This window comes from Fusarium solani, assembly GCF_023522795.1.
Source record: "Fusarium solani strain SB1 chromosome Unknown bctg00000013, whole genome shotgun sequence".
In the NCBI taxonomy this organism is placed as follows: domain Eukaryota; kingdom Fungi; phylum Ascomycota; class Sordariomycetes; order Hypocreales; family Nectriaceae; genus Fusarium; species Fusarium solani.
Window position 1 is genome coordinate 605,505 of NW_027072145.1, and position 20,038 is coordinate 625,542.

Genomic DNA, 20,038 nt, shown 5'->3' on the forward strand with positions numbered 1-20,038 from the left:
GACTACTAAATGTCTAACTTAAAGCCGCCCCGACAAGGTTGTTATCGCCTTCGGTCCGGATACCCGACGATGCCTCACCAGCGCTAAACACGCCTCAGATACCCCGACACGACTCCCAACAGATCAGAAGACGTTTGCTAATCACATTCACAAGCCACACCTCATGGAAGCCATTGTCTGTGCCTGCTTGAAAGACATCGACGACACGCAAAAGAAGCCCGTGCTCCAACGGGTCCAGAGCGAAGTGGCTCCGACAGTGCAGTCGTGTGATGATAGGCCCCTCGGGTGAACAGTGGCATGGGTGATTGTTGTGGTCCACGACAAACAATCAACAAAAGTGTACTGATAGAGAAAGAGTCCAGTATTCACGATATCTCGTCTGTCAGCAGGGGGTGGGGTTTGCTGAAATGCAACACAACGCCGACGTGATCAAAGAGATCCCGACACTTTTTTCTGCTCTCCTCCCTGTAGGCCTCGACAGAAGGGATAAATGAGATGGGTCGCATCGCATCGTCCCGCAGGTCTGGAGCGAGAAGCAGCAACAAATTCTCCGCCCAGATGAACCGGGGCCTGACCGTCTAATCCTTGTACGGAGGAGCCAGGAACCAACGCCGGTCTCGCCCAATAGACAGTAGACATCGCTAGCCTATTCGAAACAGGACTTGATTGTGATAGCTCAAGACAAGACATCAAACGGTCACGCCGCATATAGAACAAGGGAGAAAGGAACCTTTTACTCTCGCGTGTCAAGGGCGGCTCCTATGCCTCGACGAGATTCTTGACGCCCTTGCCGATGGCAATCATGCAGCGCCAGGGAGGAAAATCAGGTCACAGCTTCGTCATGGCGGCGCCAATACTGGCCCTGAGCGCATTGTCGACTTGGTGGCGCGATGTACCGAGCGCCAGTTGAGGGCTGCAAAAAGAAAAAATCTCGACGCGCCGAACACTCGCCGCGGCTTTTCAGAGCTTGGCACAACCTTTCTCCTTCCGAAGCCCAGGGCCACCGCGCACATTGGTTGTCGCCCTTTACCACTAGTACAGTGGGATGCAAAGAATATGGAACTTGTATCTTGTACCGGCCTAAGTTATCTAGGCCTAACCGGGCAGTTAATTTATTTATACTGCTCTTTTGATTGGAGCGGCCCATATTGGCAGGGGATAATTCCGCTAAATTAGCGAGCCAGTACAAGATACAAGTTTCATACTCTTTGCGTCCCACTGTAGGAAAGGCTCTAGCCCCAGTGATCGGACTCCCGACCAGTTGCCAAGTACCGGAATATGGTCGGGGCTATCCAGTCCGCATCCCGCCCCAGTGTTATGCCTCTAACAGCTAGCGCCTACCGCAGGAGGCTTCAGGGAGCGTGCTGTTATTACTTTGTAACCGGTCGACTCTTTCCTGGGGTGGAAGACAGTGGGAAACCAAGGTATCGTCACTAAAAAGTGCTCTGATTGGACCAACTACCCTATCGTGACCGCCGCGGAGGCAGCTGAGGAGATAGGCCGCGCCATTTCTATCTTCTCTCTTGGTGCCTTTTGCTTCTCGTGCTAGGCTTTTTTGCTCTCTCTGCTGGAACCAGGGGGTGGCTTACATTCCATCAATTAACAATTCATAATACGCTGTCACCTCCCCTTCTCCCCTACACAGGTTGCGGAGGCTATACATCCCTTTGCAACCACATTCGTTACTTCCCTACATCCCCACCGGCCCTCCCATCAATCCGTACAGCTCTGATTCCCACATTTCTCTAAGTAAACATCGAATAATGGCGGAGTCGGGTTCCAAGGACACCGCAAAAGCCGAGCCGCGGCTTGATGCCCTCGGCATCTTCTGGATGGTCTTCACCTTCGCCTGGACCTTCATGCTCGCTGGCGGGATGTACTTTCTATGGCGTCGTCGCAATATGCCCTTGTTAAGGATTCGAGGCCTGCCGCTGTCCTTTACTGCCATCATCCTCCTCCACCTCTACTGGGGTGCTGTCCAAACCGCTTACGTCTGGTTCCCTCTAGTCACACCCCAGGTCGAATACTGGGTCATGAGCACCTATCTACCCTTCGGCATTGCTCTGTTTCACGCTTCTAACAGCCGATTCCTCCATATAGCCAAGACCCAGAAAGAGCTCTTCGCCGCAAGCTCACACGAGAAGCCCCGCCGAGCCAAGTCCGGCCCGAAGGGTCGCATCCAAACCTTCAATTACACCAAGAAGATCCTTATCCTTGTCGGTCTGGGCATGGCCTTCCAGGTACGACTTCATGCTGCATCACTGGACTGGATGCATGGCTAACTTACACAGCTTTTTCTTACAATCTTTATGTTTCTTATCTCGCGAAAGTTCCACCCTTCCTTTGGCATCCCCGGCACTGAAGTCACCGGCACTGAGGACTACCAAAAGTCTCAGATGGGCCGCGGCTGGGAATGGTACGCCTAATATCTCCCCGAGAGCCATCCAAATACTGACCCGTACCCAGGTGGCCGTCCGTCTTCTGGCAGTTCTTCTGGGCATGGATCATTGCCCCCTACATTCTGTGGAAGTCTCGTGATATCAACGATACCCAGGGATGGAGGACTCAAACCGTAGCTTGCTGCATTTCCAGGCCAGTCTCCCTTGAGGCTATGCTCGACACCAAGCTGACCTAGACATAGTCTTCATGCTACCCCTATGTGGCTGATTGCTTTGTATGTTCCTGGTATGGCTCCCGTCAACCACGTCTGGGTTCCTCCCCAATGGTAGGCACATTTTATGATACTTCCGTCAGGCATTGAACTCTGACTAACCGTTTGCTAAGGATTGCCCTCTCAATCATATTGCTTGAGATATTTACCGTCTTCTTTCCTTGCTATGAGGTTATCCAGCACCAGACCCTGCGACAGGAGACCCTTGACTCTATCGCCCAATGGCAGCTCAATAAGAGAGTTGTCGATAGGGGCGCCAGGTCAATGGTCACTGGATCAACCACGGTTGCTGGCTCCGCCTTGACTTCCTGGTCCAAGGACAGCAAGAGCAGTGGCTCCGGCGAGAGTATTCTTACTATGGAGGCCCTGGAGTACGTCCTTAAGCGAGACCCCGAGACACTACAGCAATTTTCCGCCCTCCGAGATTTCTCTGGTGAGAACATCGCCTTCTTAAGAGCCGTCGCCGAGTGGAAGTCCTCGCTGCCCGCTGGCGTCCGCGACCCCGAGAAGATCAAGGACGCCTGTGTCCAAGAGCTCGTCCGCGAACGATTCAACAGCGCCCTCCGCATCTACACCAACTTCGTCAGCTCCCGCGACGCCGAGTTCCAGATCAATCTGTCCTCGCAAGACCTCCGAAAGTTGCAAGTTGTCTTCGAGAGCTCGGCCCGTATCCTTTACGGCGAGGAGCGCCAGATCGACCCTGCCACGCCCTTCGACTCGTTCCAGATGACCTTGACAAAGACTAAGTCGTCTGCGGCGTCGGCTCACGGCTCTGAGACGGGCATCATGCAGACTGAGTCGATCAACAACTGCTCGGGGTCCATCAGCGACAAGGCTCTCTACTGGGGGATATCCCCGAGGGCTTCAACGCCACCATCTTTGACGATGCTGAAGGAAGCATCAAATACCTCGTCCTGACCAACACGTGGCCCAAGTTTGTTAAGGACCGGCGATGCTCGACCAACTCTAACGATACCCTCGAGGCTGGAAACGGTATTCCCGCGGCTCGTTGATTGAAGGCATTGAAGCAAAGTACGCGTGTTTTACGGTGAATTTTCTAGGCGATATTTCACAACTTGGGAGGGTTTTTAATGCTTCTATTCTATTAATGAAAACGCGACTGGACCATCAGTCTTCGTCTGTTACTCTTCTGTTAACTGCCTCAACTCGTGTCGTGGTACTACACTTTTGGCTGTCAAATCCACCGCTGCTTGGCTTCAATCCATCGTTCAACTTGGCACGCCGGCGGGTGGCGGCCGCGAGGTTGTCGAGGCAGACAACGATGCCTTGTGTCGCCGAATCAGGGTGGCTCAACGCGGCTTGCAGGCCTCTGAGAGCCCCTGTCGCTTCTGCGTCGAAGACCTCGGCGGACCCCTAGGCGACCGGAGCCGTCTAGAACTGACCGGTCGCCCTGCCGGATGGTGAACTCATAGCTGGCGGTTCCGTCTTTCGACAGGGAACCGTCTGAGTATACAATCAAGGTATGTTGTGGCACCGTACTTAGCCATTGATGGGAAGCCGTTGCTGATTCCTCTTTCGATGCTGTTTGTAGCGGTGTTGCTTGGTCGCTGTCGAAGCGTTGTTAGATGAGCAGTGGTCGTACGCGCGCGGTGAGGAGTTCATCTGCTCGTCTAAGTCGTTGGATCAGGAGATCACGGGTGGTTGAGCCAGTCGTACGAATTGCTCATCCAGTATTTACCTGGATCGCCTGCGGGATCCGGCCAAGGTCGATGCCCAGTGTCGCATATTACCACTAGGTTCGTGCGACCGGATATGAAACGCGGACCGTACTTTGGGGTCGTGTATCCGTTTTCACATCCAGCTTATCGCATTAAGGATTCTAATCCTAACTATATGAGCTTAAATAGCTGTGCCTAAACACATGGCTGTTCAATTTTCCTTTGTTCTTCAGATAATTCTCATAAATTGACTGGTGCCATCAAAGATCCCTCTGGAGCCAATTGTCTGACACCTAGTTTGCCGGAAATATGGGTCCGGATGGCATAGCCGATCTAGTTTCTGGCCGGCGCCTCGGCTTCGAGCCGGACGAAAACGCGGTGGTCGTCGGGAGGTGAGGTAAGAGGAGCCGGTTGTCCCTGGAGACGCTGGCCTTTTTCTTGTTGTTGTTGATGTTAATATGGGGGAGCATTGTTCGTGGCTAAGGTCGTAGGCCGAGTGGGAGGGCGCTCGAGGTTCGCGGCGGCAATGCTGCTGTAGGTCAGTACGGGAGCAGATTTGGCGTTGGCAAGTGCCTAGTTCCGGAATTCCAAGAAACCTTTGGAAAAGTGTTCGGCAAAGCTCCGCTTCGGTCCAGAGGTGAATCGTCAAGCAGTCTGTGAATGATACGCAAAAGGCTTGGAATAGTTAGCTTGGCGTTTTATGCCTCCACTTATTCACGCGCGAGTCTGTTGGCTGATTCGAGAATAGAGATGGGACTAGCTGCGCTTCATGAGTTGGGGCCCGGCAGGTCAGGAAAGTCGGCTTGTTGCGCTCCTTCGGTAGCTGCAGCGTAGGAGGCCGCATTGAGCGGCGACGAAGAGGTCTGAACCGCCCTCCCAAAGGCGGGCGGGCTGGAGGTGGCAGATACCATCGCCGCCGCTGACGGCTACCCGGCGCGCAGCTAAACGATTTATAGTGCACTTGTTAAGCAAAAACGTGAAGATTAGACTACTTTCTTAACATTTGTGTGTCAAGAAAGTAAGAATACAAGGGAAGGTGACGAAGTTGTGAATCCAAACTCCAGTCTAGCTACAGGGTACCTCACCATGCTTTTACGTTTTGCGTTACGTTGCCACGAGGGCTGCTGCCCGCGCACGGATGAGAAATGCGTACATGGGCACAAGAATATGAGCACAGGCCCCTTTGTGCGTGTTTTGTCAAACTACAAGGGGGACCTGCGGGGTGGATAGTTTGCATGTACACAATCCCAAGCCGTCAAGTTTGCGACTGGCCTTGAGCTCTGGAATGTAGCCTTGGGCGGGGCCTTGAGCCGCATCCCCTTAGGACTCGGGATTTTCTAACTAATAAGATTTGTAATCATGTAGGAAGGCCCGCGTCTTATCTTGTCGCGTCTCATATCGGTTGTCCCGGCTAGATTTGTACAGTAAATACAGACACCAAGATATGCCGCTGAGAATCGAAGATGCGCCTCCTCGCCAATCAAGGACCCAAGGTATTGCGAGGCTGCAGACCTAGGTGAAAGCGCTGGGTCTCCCATAATGTGCACACAACAGTGTATTGGCAGCGCTAGAATGCATGGATTCAGCATTTGAACGCCATGAGCTTCCCGCCTATTCCTCAAGCTTGAGCTGGGGGTGCACGGAACTTTCCATATGCACAACTTGGCCAGCAATTCATCCCACCAGGCGCTATTGAACCCTGGCGATGCGTTATTCCTGCCGGCAATGTGGTTACGCTCGGCGAGCCCTACGGCTGATATGGACGTTACAGTCAATCTCTTTTTCCGCGGCTTAGAGAGAGCGTCCTCAACTGGCCGTGATGTGTATAGAAACAGGGATCTGGCAGCATACGAGAAGGGGTGACAAGACGTGGCACGCGTAGTAAAATGCTTCGGAGGCTTGCCCTGTGAAATCCGCTAGTTCTATCTGGCGAGGCTTGTGGATGAGCTGGTACACAAACAATCCCCATGAAGAGCTTTATGAAGGGGACCGTTGCAACCGTTGCAGAGACGGCGTAGTGCCAGCTTGTATCTGGGTCTTTTCAGAGAGGGATGCCGTTCTCGTCGCGTTGGCGCCATTTCCGGTTGGCGGTTTGCTTGAGCCACCTAAACTTACCAGAAAGTTTATGGGTGAATAGTGCCGTAGAAAAGATTTGGGAGAATGTTGGAAATGGTATAAACATACGGATGCGGAAAAGCATTGGCTAGAGACAAGGGCGGAGTGCACCGAGATCGCCTCCAGGCCTTGGTTCTCACGATGATGGTGGGAAGAGGCGGCTGCCCCTTGCAGCAGCCTCCGACGTTAGTGACGAAGGGCGCACATCATTAACTGCCAAAGCTCGGGCGTTAAGAGGCCCAGTTGCGAGCACGGTATTATTTCCGATCGAGCACAAGCGACGGGTAAAACCCTGGCGGAGCACTTGACCGCGAACCGGACCCGCCACCAATTTAAGTCTTTGGCTCGGCGACCAGGCATGTTGACAGGCTTTCCGATGCAACCACAATCCCTACATAAAAGCATTCTGCGCCCGTTGTATGAATTCATAGCTTGACTTAACGCCGTCATCTTTGTTTCATCTGGGCAGTGCTCAAGCCACCCCTACGCAAGCCTGCTCGGTTACCATCCCCCGATCAGCTAGCTCAACACCCCAGACGGAAGAGAGATCGTAGATGGCGTTTCAGTCTCAATTCCTAGTGGGTCCTCGAATCACAGCCAAGCTTTCTCACCTGGCTAGTCCTTGGGTGTTAGTCTTGGTCTGATGGTGGCCATGGTGGCCATCCTGGTATAGTGGGAAGGGCATCTTGCATCCCAAAATGGCTTCCGACTTCGTAATGAATGACCAAGTCATCTCAAGTGAATCCCAAAGCGTGGCCAGCCTGTCCTAGCAACCAAACTCAACCAGAAGCAATGCTACCGAGCTTCTAAACTCCGTAAGCCGTGCCCCCGTTTGTAGGTGTCAGTTAAGAGCCGCCCGAGTCGCATTCATGTTCCACCCAGCCAAGTAAGGATCCTCGCTCTCTACTGCACGGTGTCAGCAACTTGCCGTTGCTCTTCCGCGGGCTCTAGTCTCATCATGACTTCCTACGAATTGCTTGGGGAGTATCAGAATCACATCGTGCCCCAGAGCTACAATGCCGGCTTCGTCGCTCTCAGCTACGTTGTCAGCATGGTCGGCGCAGGCTCGAGCCTTGAGCTTATTAAAAGACGAACCGGCTTCCGAGGCCTGTTCAACCAGTATGTTCACGTGTTTGTGATGCTCAAAGTCACATATTATGTCTTTGAATGCTCGCACTGACCAAATCAGCCTGTTACTCGTGAGCTCGGCCGTTACCATGGGCGGAGTAGCCATCTGGTGCATGGTGAGTAACAACAATATCCATCTTCATCACGTAGTACTCGAATGCTCACCATCTGTTCTACTAACTAGCATTTCATTGGAAACAGAGCCATCGATCTTGCCAACGGAGAACCCGAGATGCAAATAGCCTACTCGCGGGGGTTCACAGCTGTATCCTTCTTCATCCCTATCCTCGTCTTGCTGGTCGCCTTTCTCGCAATCGGCACCAATAATACCGTTTCCTGGTGGAGAGTTATTGTCGGCGGTGTTCTCTGCGGCGTTGCCATCTGCAGTATGCACTATCTCGGGAACGCGTCTATCAAAAACTATGCCTGTGTATATCGGCCAGTTAATGTCGTCGGATCTGCCATCATCGCCGTCGTTGCCAGCAACGTTGCCCTCTTCACGTTCTTTGTCTTTAGAGCTGTGTGGACCAATTCGTGGCAGAAGCGAGCCATCTCGGCTGCGGTCCTTGCAAGTGCTGTATCAGGGATGCATTGGTGTGCCGCTACTGGAACTCGCTATCGTCTCAGAGATATCAAGTCTGAGGGTAACGAGCCCTCTAAAGGTGCAACTGTCATTGTGGTTATCTGTTTGGTCAGTAAGCAACCGCAGCTGACAATATGAAGAGTGCGGCTAATCCAGAACAGTCTCTCGGTGCCTGTTTCATCATTGCTACCTCAGCTATTATTCGCGCGAGGAACATGAGAAAGTCGGCCCTTCGAGCACAGCAGGTCACGCTGGGCGCGGCCGTCTTTGACAAGGGTGGAAGAATTCTCATTGACCCTGATGGATTCATTCCCAGTACTGTTGTCACTGACTCCTTTCTGGAAAAGGTAGACAGATATACTCTGCCACGTTGTGTATGAACCTCGACTCACTTCGCTAGAATACCAAAGACGGCTTTAGCATCAGTCACCCAATCTTCCAATGGATGTTCCAGGCATCAAGAAACTGGAGTACTATCTCGAACTTTGTCGGCGGTATGAGGCGGCACATATCACAGTTGCCGCATTCTAGTACTCACAAGGACGGACGACGTGGCATTCAGCTCATTAGCGAGTATGGAGAGATAATTGAACGCTACGACGTCATTTTTAAGGAACTTTTCTGTCTTGCCGCAGCCGAGCTTGCGGACCGGTTTCATGAGGATATGACCTCAGTAGGTGTCTTGTGGGATGAGATTATCCCTACAGGCCCGGGCGGCAAGTGGCCACGAGCCCAATCTCGAATGGGCTCCCGTCTAAGTCTCTCTCTGGGGAATGGGAGACGCTCATGAGGACAACCAAAGCGGCTCTGACATGGCAGAGAAGGGGCTCAACGCTCGACAGCTGGACTTTGGGCGCGGCTTATTGATGTTGTTAATTCGCCGCGTCGAGTCGGATCGGGACGCCGAGCGTTTTGTGTCAGCCGGTTATCGTTTCGCCGAGCTCCATCAGGTCAGCAATATCATCAGGTCGTGCATGCAGATTCAGAGTTCCGATTTTGAGACGAAACTCCGATCCATGTCGACATACGCAACCAAGCAAAACGAGGCACCCCAGGTGTTCATATAGGATTCTTCTCCATCCGAGCCTGCGTCAGCTCCGGATTCGAGGTTCTGGTACAGAAGGACGCCCGACATCTTCTCCCATCCACGGCTCTTCCACTTAAGACACTCGAGAACTGGCACGTACAGTTCCTCAGGCGGTTTGAAAACATGCCAGTTTCCAAAATACTTCAAAGTCTAAAGGAGGAGATCTCGGCGCGGCAAAACGCTCAGGAGATCGAGTTTGCGGGTCAGCTATCAGAGACCATCAAGACGCTGTGTGAGTGGACACAAGAGCCCCTTTTTGAAGACGCAGTCCTCACGTCTACCATGGTTCGTGTACCCTGCCGAGACGATGAAGAATGGGTGCAATCGACCATGATTGTGATGCGGCGGGTGATTCCCATCCACTCAGTGCTGTCGAGCCCCAACTGTGAATTTGTGCCTCTTAGCTTTTTCAAGATGCGCCAGTTCTCAGCACAATTTCAACAAGAATTTATACGAGGGGTACACCAAGAGTTTGGGCACGTCGTCAAGTTGGCGGACAGGCGTGAGGGATCCCCAGATAGCGAACCTGGTTTCCTATCTAAGTTCTGGCCGTTTGGGCGGTCCGATAGTTTAGTGGCCACAAGGATGAATAGCAAGACTATGGCGGCGGTGAGGGGACGACGCGCCTTGTCGCCCAACTCACGACAGGCCCGGCCGTCATGTGGAGATATCATGATGTTTCAAGACATCACGGTCCACGTTGAAGAAAGAAAGCCGAGAGCAGAGCAAGGGCCCGGATCGGAAGACTCAGACACGCTCACGATCGCACCGACTAACTCGAAGACATCACCGGTAGCAGGGATTGAGCTCCAGTCGATGGGCCACTTCGGAACCAACTTGCAGGCGGACTTACGGGTGTCCAACGACATTGGGGTGCGTAAAAGTTCAGTGAACCATACGTTGCCGTTTGTGGATATTCTTTTTGTCGAGACTATTGAGAGCCGCGAGAAAAAGACGGCGAGAGAGGCGAACGGTTGATTGCGCAGGCGCACGAACATTGTATATCACCCAGACAGATGGATAAGAATCACCGAGAGACTCTTGATTTTCCTAGCTAAATGAATATCTAATGGCGAGTCTCGTACTGTTGATAGTTTCATCCCTGTAATTGGGCTGTGCTGAGGGCTATGCTGGAAGGATCTGACCCCCTAATCTTTCTGACCCTTTGCCCTAAGCGGTTAGATATCCACAACGGGACCATTATAGTCCCTCCTGGCCTGTACGAAGTAATAGACAACGCTAAAAATGGCAACTGAACCAGTAACTAGAACGCTGTAATTCATCATGTCGGGGGTTGGGTTCAGCACTGGAGGCCAAAAGCTGAAGAAGCCAACCACCGTCAGATAGCAGATGGTGAATATGTTATTTGCAATACCAAAAGCGCCCGGAAGATGGAAGGGACCCCAAACGAGTTCGGCGCCTGTGGTGTTAGCCAGGGCTGGGAGATCTGAAGTAGCTGGCAACGCGAAACCTTTGGTGGTACGGCGGTAGAGGAGCAGAATAGCGGCCAAGAGGTAGGAGGCGTAGAGACAGGAAATCGAAAGGGACGTAACGTTCATGAATGCAATAGGAGACCCAAGGTTGATGAGAGATAATAGTACCGAAATTGTGGTAGTGACGGCGACAGCCCAAACGGGAACAGTGGTGCGGTCGTCGACCTTAGACAAGGTGGGCCAGAAAGGGAGACCGCGGTCACGGGCGAAGGACCAGAATACTCGTGAAGTCGAGGCAAGCATGCCGACGGTAGCGCAAGCTCCAAGGATCATGATAATTGTGGCCATGACGGTAGCACCGGCCGTGGAATTGGTCGCCTGCTTGAAGATATATATATATGGAAATCCCAGCATGCCGGGACCAGAGTTGATAGCCTCGTCAAAATTACCCATGCAGAAGACCATGGCAATGATCATGGCTAAACCGCAAGCACCATTGATAAATAGACTCAGTAGGACGGAAGCGGGAACCACAACAGACGGGTTCACAGTTTCCTCGGACATCTGCAAAAGCGAGTAAGTAACGACCTCTACTGGGTGTATATAAGCAAACTCTCAAACAGGGTAAAACATACGTGGAAAGCGGCATCAGTACCGACAAAGGCGAAAACATTGCCCATTATACCAACCATAAAGGATAATCCCTGAGATGGCCAGCCGCCGTTGTTCACGAAGCTCGTGAAGAGCTCTTTCGACATCTCCGTGAGGGCCTAGAATAACGAGGGGATAAGGATGGCGAAGAAACCCAACACGTGCAGAATCAGGATTAAGCCCTCGAATTTGGGCAGCACCGAACTGACAAGGGTGTTTATGGACACGGCGAATGCGAATATGGCCCAGAAGAGCAGAGTGCCTTGCCACAGCTTGGGCTCAAAGCTGTCGTTGTTCAAAGATATTAAACCCAGAATCATGTTTCCAGTGAGAAGAGCGCTAGAAGCAACGGAGCCTTGCCAGCCGCCGACCGTCAGAATCCCTGTAAGGTAGCTCAAGAACTTGGCGCAGGATCGCGGTGCCATCATGGCAACCCAGTGGTATTGTCCACCGGATGTGGGAGCCATGGAGACTAGTTCGCACATTGTAGAGAAGACGCTGAAGTTGCCGACCCAGACGATAAGGAAACTATAGATGACGCCGGCAGTGCCGCCGTTGTTGAGGCCCTGAGCGAAGAGGACTGCGACAGCTTCCCAGGTAATCAGGATGGTACAACTAAAGCCGAGAATCGACATGAAGCCAAAATTTCGCTATTCAAGCGATGTAGTTAGTAATGAAATGAGGCTAATATAATAGAGGCTGAAAGTTGATGACGCGGTAGCGTACCTTGAGAACCTGCTTCTTGCCTAGTCGCGCCAATTGATCACTATCAGCGTAGCCGTTCGAAGACCGAGCAGAAAATGGCTTGACCTCCATCGAGACGCCGGCTTCATGGGCCTCGACGGCCACCGTGTTGCCCAGCTCATAGCTGGAGTTGTCGCTACCCATCATAGCGGAGCGGGGAATGGAAGCAGAAGGCGAGTTCAACAAATGATGGACTAAAGAGGAAGGATGGGAGAAGAACAGGACAGAAGAGTTTAAAATATAGAGAAATAAAAGAGAAAGAAAAAAAAGAGATAAAAGGAGAAGTCGAGAATTCCAGACGATATCAGGAGACGGCAAAAGGAGGATATTGACGCCACCACCTCCTCCCTAAGGCGAGAAGTTGGTGGTGCTTGAGGTTTAACCGGCAGCCTGCTCCGGTGCCCCGGTGCATAACTATGGAGATTAGCAACTCTGGAACCTGTCCAGGGGCCTTGACACTGCATTAGTCTACCGAGGACGGCGCCTTGAAGAGGGTCAGTGCTACAACGTCCAGGGTTCATATTTGCTGACAGCCAGACTACCATTGCTTTTTTTACGTCTCTCGGCTGTCCAGCACAAGGATCTCTACAGAAACTTTCAAGGCGGTTTCTTAGACACTCAACTTGGCCTATAGAGCTGCGCAATTCTGCTTCATCGGAAGGAGCACTACTTCCCACCCTGACTCAAGGAGACGGTTGCCTCGGGCACCGGAGAGATCATCAAGCAATTGAGCGGCGACGTCATACGGCATTATGAGGCGCTTTGGGAAGACGCCACATGGAAAGTTGACATGCTTCATGCTCCATTCCAGGTCAAAGCGCCCCCTTGTCCGATCTAATACCCAATCCGCCCTCTCCTATCCAGTCACGTTGCCAAGTTGGCACCTCCTCCGTTTTCACCCTGCCCCTGTCATGTCCGTGCTACTATGTATACAAGCATTCTCTTAAATCGCTGCCATCCCGAACTACTCCTGTGGCTAACATGCGGCAAATATGTACAAAACCTGTTTCCCTATGAATTGAATTACCCCTGCCATGGCTCATCTACATGTTGGGTCCTCGCTTTGGCCCCCTGCAGAGTGGTGCATCATCTTAATGCCTCTTCACGCCCTCAGCTTCCCGGATGATTTCACTCTTATCAAGATTGGGGATTCAAGCTGTCCGACCCCTTGATCGATTTCCATTCACGACGCTAGGCTACAATGTTTCCCTATGGGTGAGATCCAAAGCGCTGTGCCTCCTTCAGCGGGGAAAGAGAAATTCTCTTTAATCTTTCCCAAGGGCTCTTTCGTGCATGCTCCGCACTTCCACTTGCCATGCGTGAAGGATGAGGATTGACTGACTTGAGTGGCTCGTGCGGCGGCTTTGCCCCTCCGAAGCAGCACCCTGCTGCTCCGTCGTTATATTTATAGCCCCTCGTGAGTTTGACTTAGAGAAGTCAGCCAACTCGAATACTTGGCTATGCTGTGATTCAGTCGTAATAGCCTCCTCGATCAACCTGAACGGTCGTGACCTAGTGCCTAAAGGGGTGCTCCCGCTTGACTTGTTTCCACTGCACCCCGGCCTTCCACTCGGGTAGCCGTTAGTGCTAGTCTTGCCCTGTCGCCGAAGGTCATCCATACGGATCTGGCCGGATTCCACGCTGTCGAGGAAGGGCTTGAAGCTGGGAATGCAAACGGTGAGGATGGAGAGACACTGGACTAGCTGTAAAGCGATAGCGGCTTTCCAGATCGAGAAAGTGAAATCGGTGGCACCAAAGGCCTTGTTGGAAAAATAGATTTGAACCGCAATTGCGGGCGTAACACTTTTCCGTCTTTGTTAGAGTTTTTCTATTGCACAAATTCTAGATAGATTAATCGCAATTGCGTGATTGAAACGTACAGGATACGGCTGCCAAAAACACCCATCACCAAAGCCTTCTTGGACCATGATGTTTGGATTTTCAGAACGCTTTCGCACATGATGACAACAATAGCAATGTCCGAGGCAATATTCGTGATGGAATAGTAAGTCCAGAAAGCAGTTCGGTCGATGCAGTCTGTGTCGTCAGCGTACCTCCATGGCGTAGGTAGTCGGCACTGGAAGAGGTTGACAACGAGCGCAGTGAATCCCCACCCGCCGACGACAGCCTCACAGCCAAAAATGATCCATTTCTGGCCTTCCCGGCTCATAATCCGGAGACCGACGATGCCTGATAGCTTGCAACAGAAAAGGGAGGTGATGAACATGATGTTGGCCGCGTATTGGCTCTACAATCGGAATACTCGATCAGTCCTTCTGTCCATGATTCTGCGGGTTGCGGTCAACGCATCTACCTTGAAGAATGTGTCGATTTCGCGGGAGTTCAACGTGTTGAAATGCCGCCCCAGTCCATTATCACATCCCGCGAACACAGCGATGGACTGGCCGATTGCAAGGACCTGCGGGTATGGGCGTGAGCACACAGCGGTTGGATGTTTCGCTAGGTGAATCGCGTTGACAGGTCTATCTACTTACACTTGCAACAATGGTGAAGATATCATCGGCCCTCAGGGTTTTGATCATGCGGATCTTGGTTCCCGTGCGGACAGAGCATGCGAGAAGAGCGATGACGAGGAACATCAAGGTTAAGACCTGGACTAGCGGAGACTTGTTGGTGTCGGTGATAACTTTTTGCGTAGGATTCATGTCAGGCGAAGCAGCGGTTGTTACGGTTACAATGGTGGGAGTAACGGAAGAATCGAGTGAAAAGGATGGAGGGGAACCATGACGATTGAGGAAAAGCACGACGGTGGGGGAGAACAAATAGAAACAACAGCTGCCCGCAGGAAAGGTGAGGAAGAAAGTCAAGCACCTCAACACCCGAGGTTGGGGAACGTTGATTGTGTGAAAAATCCCCGAGCCGCTTCTTGGAAGCGGCGCGGGAAGAAGGCAGGGCGGCATTCTTGACCTAGATAGCAGTTGAGATTGCCAGGATCGCCTTCACTTACTTGGCTTGGCGCAGTTTGTCGATAGTGTCTGGGCTGAGCCTTGTGGGTGCAAACGAGACTTGGCTAGATTCAATCACTGCTCCTCCCCAGCCCAAAACACGAAACAGGGGCACGGTCCGCCGACGACGGAACACCTTCGGCACCCGGCCGAGGTCTGGAATAGCCCCCTGGAAAGGACGTAGCTAAGTGGCTCCATGATGCATCGTGATGAATTGAAAAACCTGCCCGTGACTTGATTACTCAGGACCAGTTCATAAGGGTGTAATGTTGATGGATGTCTAAGCTTCCAGTTCGAATTAAGGTATCTTGGCATAGAAAGTGTGCGGAGAAGATACTTCGCCACCAATCTGTAAGCTTGGCCGAAAACAGGCAAGCTTCACCAAGACTGAGTTCAGGCACAGTGATAAGAGCCACATTTCAAGGGCTCATATCCTTCTGACATGTGCATTGACACTCCATTCGACCAGGATGTGAGATATGAGATATGATATCACCAAATTGCCCCGTGCGTGCCTTTGCGGCTGTCGATCAATCGGTCCGCGGAGAACTATCCGGGAGGGCCCGCGCACATGTAACCTTCATGATTGGTCCTAAACCCCGGCCCTCAAGTTTGGCTCAGGAATTCACTCACCTTAGTTCAAGGTTAGATGTCAGAGAACACAGTTCCCGTTGGTTATACTCCGTTCAAAAGGCACAACCACCGTCCTGCTGTGCGCTTGGACGCAGGAGAAACTGCATGGGGGTAATTCCCGTCAGGCGTGGCGCAGCATCCTCTCGATCCATTTGTGGAACCAGCACCGTGAGAAAAATGGTAGAAACTTTTGAGGCTTGAGAGGTAATCAGTCGATCTTTCGGGGTCTCGGCATGCATTGACTTTGGCCCTGTCTGGACTCAAATGAACCCATCTTCGTATGCGATTCTGCGCATCAACAAGCTCCTATGTCTCAACCCACAAGATCAGCATCATGCCTTTCAAGTTGCTCGAGGTGGACACCGCCACTGACTTTGAAGAAGTCATCGAGTGCCAATGGGCCGCATATGAGAATCCCTTTCAAAGTTTCTTCCGCTTCTTCTGTCCAGTTCATGGCGACGGCCCTACTGCCTGAGCAGAGTCAATTAAGGAATGTATAGCTCGCCAGCTAGACTGGCACAATTCGGATCCAACGAGTTACTGGGGGAAGGTCATTGATGACAACGACAAGATTGTTGGCGCTTGTCTATGGAAGATCTGTCCAACCAACCCTTTCGAAAAGCACGATGGCTATTCCGAAGCCTATTGGTACCCGGAAGGAGAGACGCGGGAATATGTTAGCAAGTGTTTGGAGCAGTTCGACGCACCAAGACGCAAGATGGGGGCAAGACCGCAACTTTATAAGTCAAAGCCCAAATATTCCTTTCGATCCTCTCTGTCATCGAGCTTCAAATTGGTCGCTACTTAGTAATTTGGAAACTTTGCTGATGGTGCAAGACCTCAATATCATCTATACACGCCCAGACTTCCGGCGTCAGGGTGTGGCAGACTTGATAATGGACTGGGGTAAGCAGAAAGCTGACGAGATGGGCGTTGAGATGTGGCTGGATGCCACCGAGTATGGTGTACCTGTCTACAAGAAGCACGGATTCACGATTGTCAACATTAACCGACTGCAACCGACAAAGGCAGCCCCTGGCGAGGCGTGGAGGAAGATTGACGAGGAGTTGCAACCCATGACCTTCTGGCAGATGTGGAGACCCGCTGGTGGCAGCTACGACGAGGGTAAAAGTATAAAGCCGTGGGAGTGAGCCGCATTCGCAGATGACATACCAGGCTATATCGCTCAAGCTATCTCTATTCCATTCACGGCTTTCAATACCTATGAATTCTCCCCACCGTAATAAGCATTAACCCCGAGAGAATAATATATACCGAATAAAGGCGCCTTTCCCGCCTTGCTATAGAAAACGAAGTTTGGATCATAACCCGAGCCCTAGTCGTCGCGGTGCATCACAACGCCTAGCATGGCCATAAAGTCGGTCTCGTTCGAAAAATGCTCTGTAGTGTGGACGTATTTGCTCAAAGGGTCTTCTGTCCCATTTTTCACCTTCCAGTCGATACTTGGGTTCCCAAAGATGAATATTCTTAGCCTTTCCTTAATGATTCGTCTCTGAGGGGAGCCTTTCGGAATCTCTGTTACCAGCGTCTGTAGCGCTAGGCGCAAGACCAGGCAAGCCTGAAAGTGCGCGATCATGACGATTTTGTCGGGGATCTTACCAGCGGCGGGCCATAGAGCACGCCTAAGCTCTTGCTCGACGGCCTTCTGGGCAGCCTTGCTACTCTGTGTGCTTTCGATAAGAGTATTTCGCTCAGCGGCCCTGTGTTCGCCGCAACACTCGACAAAGTTCCAGAGGATTCCGTCGCTTCTGTTGTATACTCCTGTGACTTCTCTGTTGAAGGTGTCACGGATCTTATCGCATGACCGTTGAAACCAGAAGAATTTGTTTGCAATGCCGTTGATGAAGAGCCATTTCTCATTTGGTGAAGACGGCGGCCCGCCGTGAAGCGCTGAAATGTACGTTGGTGATGGAGGGTTGGCATTTGCATCAAAGTCGCTGCGTAGGCTGGCGTTTAGTTGAAGGTCGTCGAGCCTGTTTGGCATTTTGCCTCTGCCCATCTTCAGAATAGCAACAATGGTCAAAGCTACTCTCTGTGCTTGGGAAACCACAACATTTCTGTTCTCCGGTAGCTGTAAGACGAGTTCATTGTACGGATTATCCATGCCTGGGAACAAGCAAACGAGGGAAGGCCAGTAAGTATCAACTATTGTTCCCTATACTCACAAACATGGCGGCCAAAGCCCGGTGGCAGCTCTTACACTGACTTTTGAGAGTACTGTTTGCCTCGTGTTTTTTCCCAACAGTCACTCTTTATGCCTCAAGTCAAGATGCAGTCTGGCCAAGGAGCTATCTACGATCAACCATTTTTTGACTAAGATCAACCCGTCGTCAGCCTCAAAAGTGAAAATGAGCCGTAAACGCGACAAGTAGTCCGAGAAGGTGGAGATCCTGACCCGCTGTTGGAATTATTCCTCGACATATCAGTCCATTCTCCAAGGAGTCGCTATCAACTTGACGACGAGTTCCAGACCATACGCCTAGGTGATGCCCTGAGCAACTTGGCGGCGGGTAGGTTTAGAAATTCAACGCTGTGGCTCTACGACAGCGATGGGCGCAAAGCTCGTACCTACAACGGCGTCATGTTAGCTCGAAATGCCAACGAGGCCCTTCAACGCAACGTAAGTAGAATCCAGATCACTCTGGTCCTAGTCACTGACGAATAGTATCAGCGCCTTGACGATCAAATGGAACCTGATGCATGTGTAAGGAGATTGTGAGTACATCCCGTACAAGCTGGCTGGAAGTGGCTAACTAATTGAGCGGTAGCCACATCCACCATCCCACCCCAGAGTCAATGGGTGTATTCATTTTGAATGCCAAAAATTCAGAGCTCTGCGTCCTCAGAGACTTTTTCTGGAATCACATCAGAGGCCAAAAGAACAAGGCTTCAATTCGATTCACCCCTGGGGTCAGTATTTTTTCAAACTAACAGAGTTTTATCCTCACGGCCCAGACGATAATTTGAGAACAGAATGGCGGAAGAACCTTTTCCTTGACTTACCATATTCCTTCATTTGTGCTGCGCACGGTCGATCTTCTGAGAGATGACCTGCCGGAAGACTGTCGTAAAAGGACAGACCGCAGCCCATGGAGAAAGTCTCGCAAACTCTCATTTTTGTGCACAGATATGCAGCCCGATGCACAAATTGTGGACATTCTCCACAAGACTCAGCACTCATTCACGGTCTACGGCTACAACAAATCCATCTGGACGTCGAACTACCCTATAGACACCTACTTCTACAAGCATGACCCAGATAACCCAGACACTGTCGGGTTCTACGTTGATGATCCCAATGATGAAGAAGATGCCGATGCTGATGCTGAAGTGTGGGATCCATCAACCATCGGCACTCTGGAAGCCCACAAAGTCGTTCTAGATCCATGTGATTACTTCCTCATAGTTTTGCTTGAGCGCTATAAACAGTGGTATGAGGAGTGGATGAACACCTTCACCATAATTCAAAGGAGAATTTCAATCTACGTGAGTTGTCCCAGGCGACATTCGTAACTTAGGATTAGCTGACCTTGTTCGTAGTTTGAGACACACACCGCAACCATGGTGACCGTTCCTACTTCAAAGGAATCAGCTCGCAAAGCTCTGACGTACATAGAGAAAAGTCGCCAGTGGCTCAAACAGACCGAAGAGCTATTGGAATTGCTCACCCGCACGCTCCGTGCCATCATCACGTCCTGGAACGTCTTCAAGCAAGATGACCGGGTATATTTCCCGAAGAACCGCGGGATTTGGTCCTCACACCAACAAATTGTCAACAAGGTCAAAGAACTTGCAGACGTTCTGGAAGGGTTTTTAGACTTAAAAGACCGATGCCGCCATTTCGGGAAGAATGTAAGTAGTCTACATATATCTATCTACACATTTCTCTCAATTTCTATCATTCACAGGCTTCATGCATCTGTCTCTCTTAGTGAAGGGAGTTTTTATTTTATTTTTTTTATACAGAGGTCGCAAAAAGCAGGAGCTGATGCTAATGCTTTATCACAGTTGGAACTTGACATTGGCGTGCAAAGCGGCCCCGTCATCTCCCTCCAGTACTTGAATGTCACTTTTGTAAGTCTAACGTGAACTTAGTTTAATTTTAACTGTGACACTGATTACTTGCATGCAGATGCAAGTCATTGCACCGGTCGCAGTATCAGCAGCAATTATACAAGCGCAGATTTTATCTTTCGGTGTATCCATGGCCTGGTTTCTTTCCCTGAGCGTGGGTCTTTTCGCCCTCAACTGGCACACATTGAGCCAAGCATGAGTCCGCTGCCCTGGTGGCGCTCAAAGATTCTCGATATTCGCAATCAATTGTTTG

General features: G+C 51.3%; 7 protein-coding genes across 7 annotated transcripts; 4 read left to right on the forward strand and 3 right to left on the reverse strand.

The window, feature by feature from the left end:
- Positions 1-1,763: 1,763 nt before the first annotated feature.
- MRS44_017093 (uncharacterized protein) lies at positions 1,764-3,589 on the forward strand (the record flags this gene model as incomplete). The annotated part of the gene is made up of 5 exons (XM_065617601.1): positions 1,764-2,240; positions 2,292-2,416; positions 2,467-2,529; positions 2,642-2,725; positions 2,785-3,589. The coding sequence occupies 5 exons, from the start codon at positions 1,764-1,766 to the stop codon at positions 3,587-3,589; spliced, it is 1,554 nt and encodes a 517-aa protein (XP_065473673.1).
- A 3,834-nt stretch (positions 3,590-7,423) lies between these two features.
- Positions 7,424-10,241, forward strand: MRS44_017094 (uncharacterized protein; the record flags this gene model as incomplete). The annotated part of the gene is made up of 7 exons (XM_065617602.1): positions 7,424-7,584; positions 7,655-7,709; positions 7,778-7,979; positions 8,037-8,284; positions 8,338-8,523; positions 8,577-8,934; positions 9,214-10,241. The coding sequence occupies 7 exons, from the start codon at positions 7,424-7,426 to the stop codon at positions 10,239-10,241; spliced, it is 2,238 nt and encodes a 745-aa protein (XP_065473674.1).
- A 200-nt stretch (positions 10,242-10,441) lies between these two features.
- On the reverse strand, positions 10,442-12,238 carry MRS44_017095 (uncharacterized protein; the record flags this gene model as incomplete). Its single annotated transcript, XM_065617603.1, has 4 exons — positions 10,442-11,260; positions 11,332-11,466; positions 11,557-11,997; positions 12,074-12,238. The coding sequence occupies 4 exons, from the start codon at positions 12,236-12,238 to the stop codon at positions 10,442-10,444; spliced, it is 1,560 nt and encodes a 519-aa protein (XP_065473675.1).
- A 1,118-nt stretch (positions 12,239-13,356) lies between these two features.
- MRS44_017096 (uncharacterized protein) lies at positions 13,357-14,757 on the reverse strand (the record flags this gene model as incomplete). Its single annotated transcript, XM_065617604.1, has 4 exons — positions 13,357-13,903; positions 13,972-14,339; positions 14,406-14,510; positions 14,587-14,757. 4 exons carry the CDS (start codon positions 14,755-14,757, stop codon positions 13,357-13,359), a joined length of 1,191 nt encoding a protein of 396 aa, XP_065473676.1.
- A 1,267-nt stretch (positions 14,758-16,024) lies between these two features.
- MRS44_017097 (uncharacterized protein) lies at positions 16,025-16,841 on the forward strand (the record flags this gene model as incomplete). Its single annotated transcript, XM_065617605.1, has 2 exons — positions 16,025-16,115; positions 16,555-16,841. 2 exons carry the CDS (start codon positions 16,025-16,027, stop codon positions 16,839-16,841), a joined length of 378 nt encoding a protein of 125 aa, XP_065473677.1.
- Positions 16,842-17,026: 185 nt separating this feature from the next.
- On the reverse strand, positions 17,027-17,695 carry MRS44_017098 (uncharacterized protein; the record flags this gene model as incomplete). Its single annotated transcript, XM_065617606.1, has 1 exon — positions 17,027-17,695. One exon carries the CDS (start codon positions 17,693-17,695, stop codon positions 17,027-17,029), a length of 669 nt encoding a protein of 222 aa, XP_065473678.1.
- A 597-nt stretch (positions 17,696-18,292) lies between these two features.
- Positions 18,293-19,984, forward strand: MRS44_017099 (uncharacterized protein; the record flags this gene model as incomplete). Its single annotated transcript, XM_065617607.1, has 7 exons — positions 18,293-18,331; positions 18,383-18,426; positions 18,480-18,621; positions 18,685-19,197; positions 19,252-19,563; positions 19,720-19,785; positions 19,844-19,984. 7 exons carry the CDS (start codon positions 18,293-18,295, stop codon positions 19,982-19,984), a joined length of 1,257 nt encoding a protein of 418 aa, XP_065473679.1.
- Between the last annotated feature and the right edge of the window lie 54 nt (positions 19,985-20,038).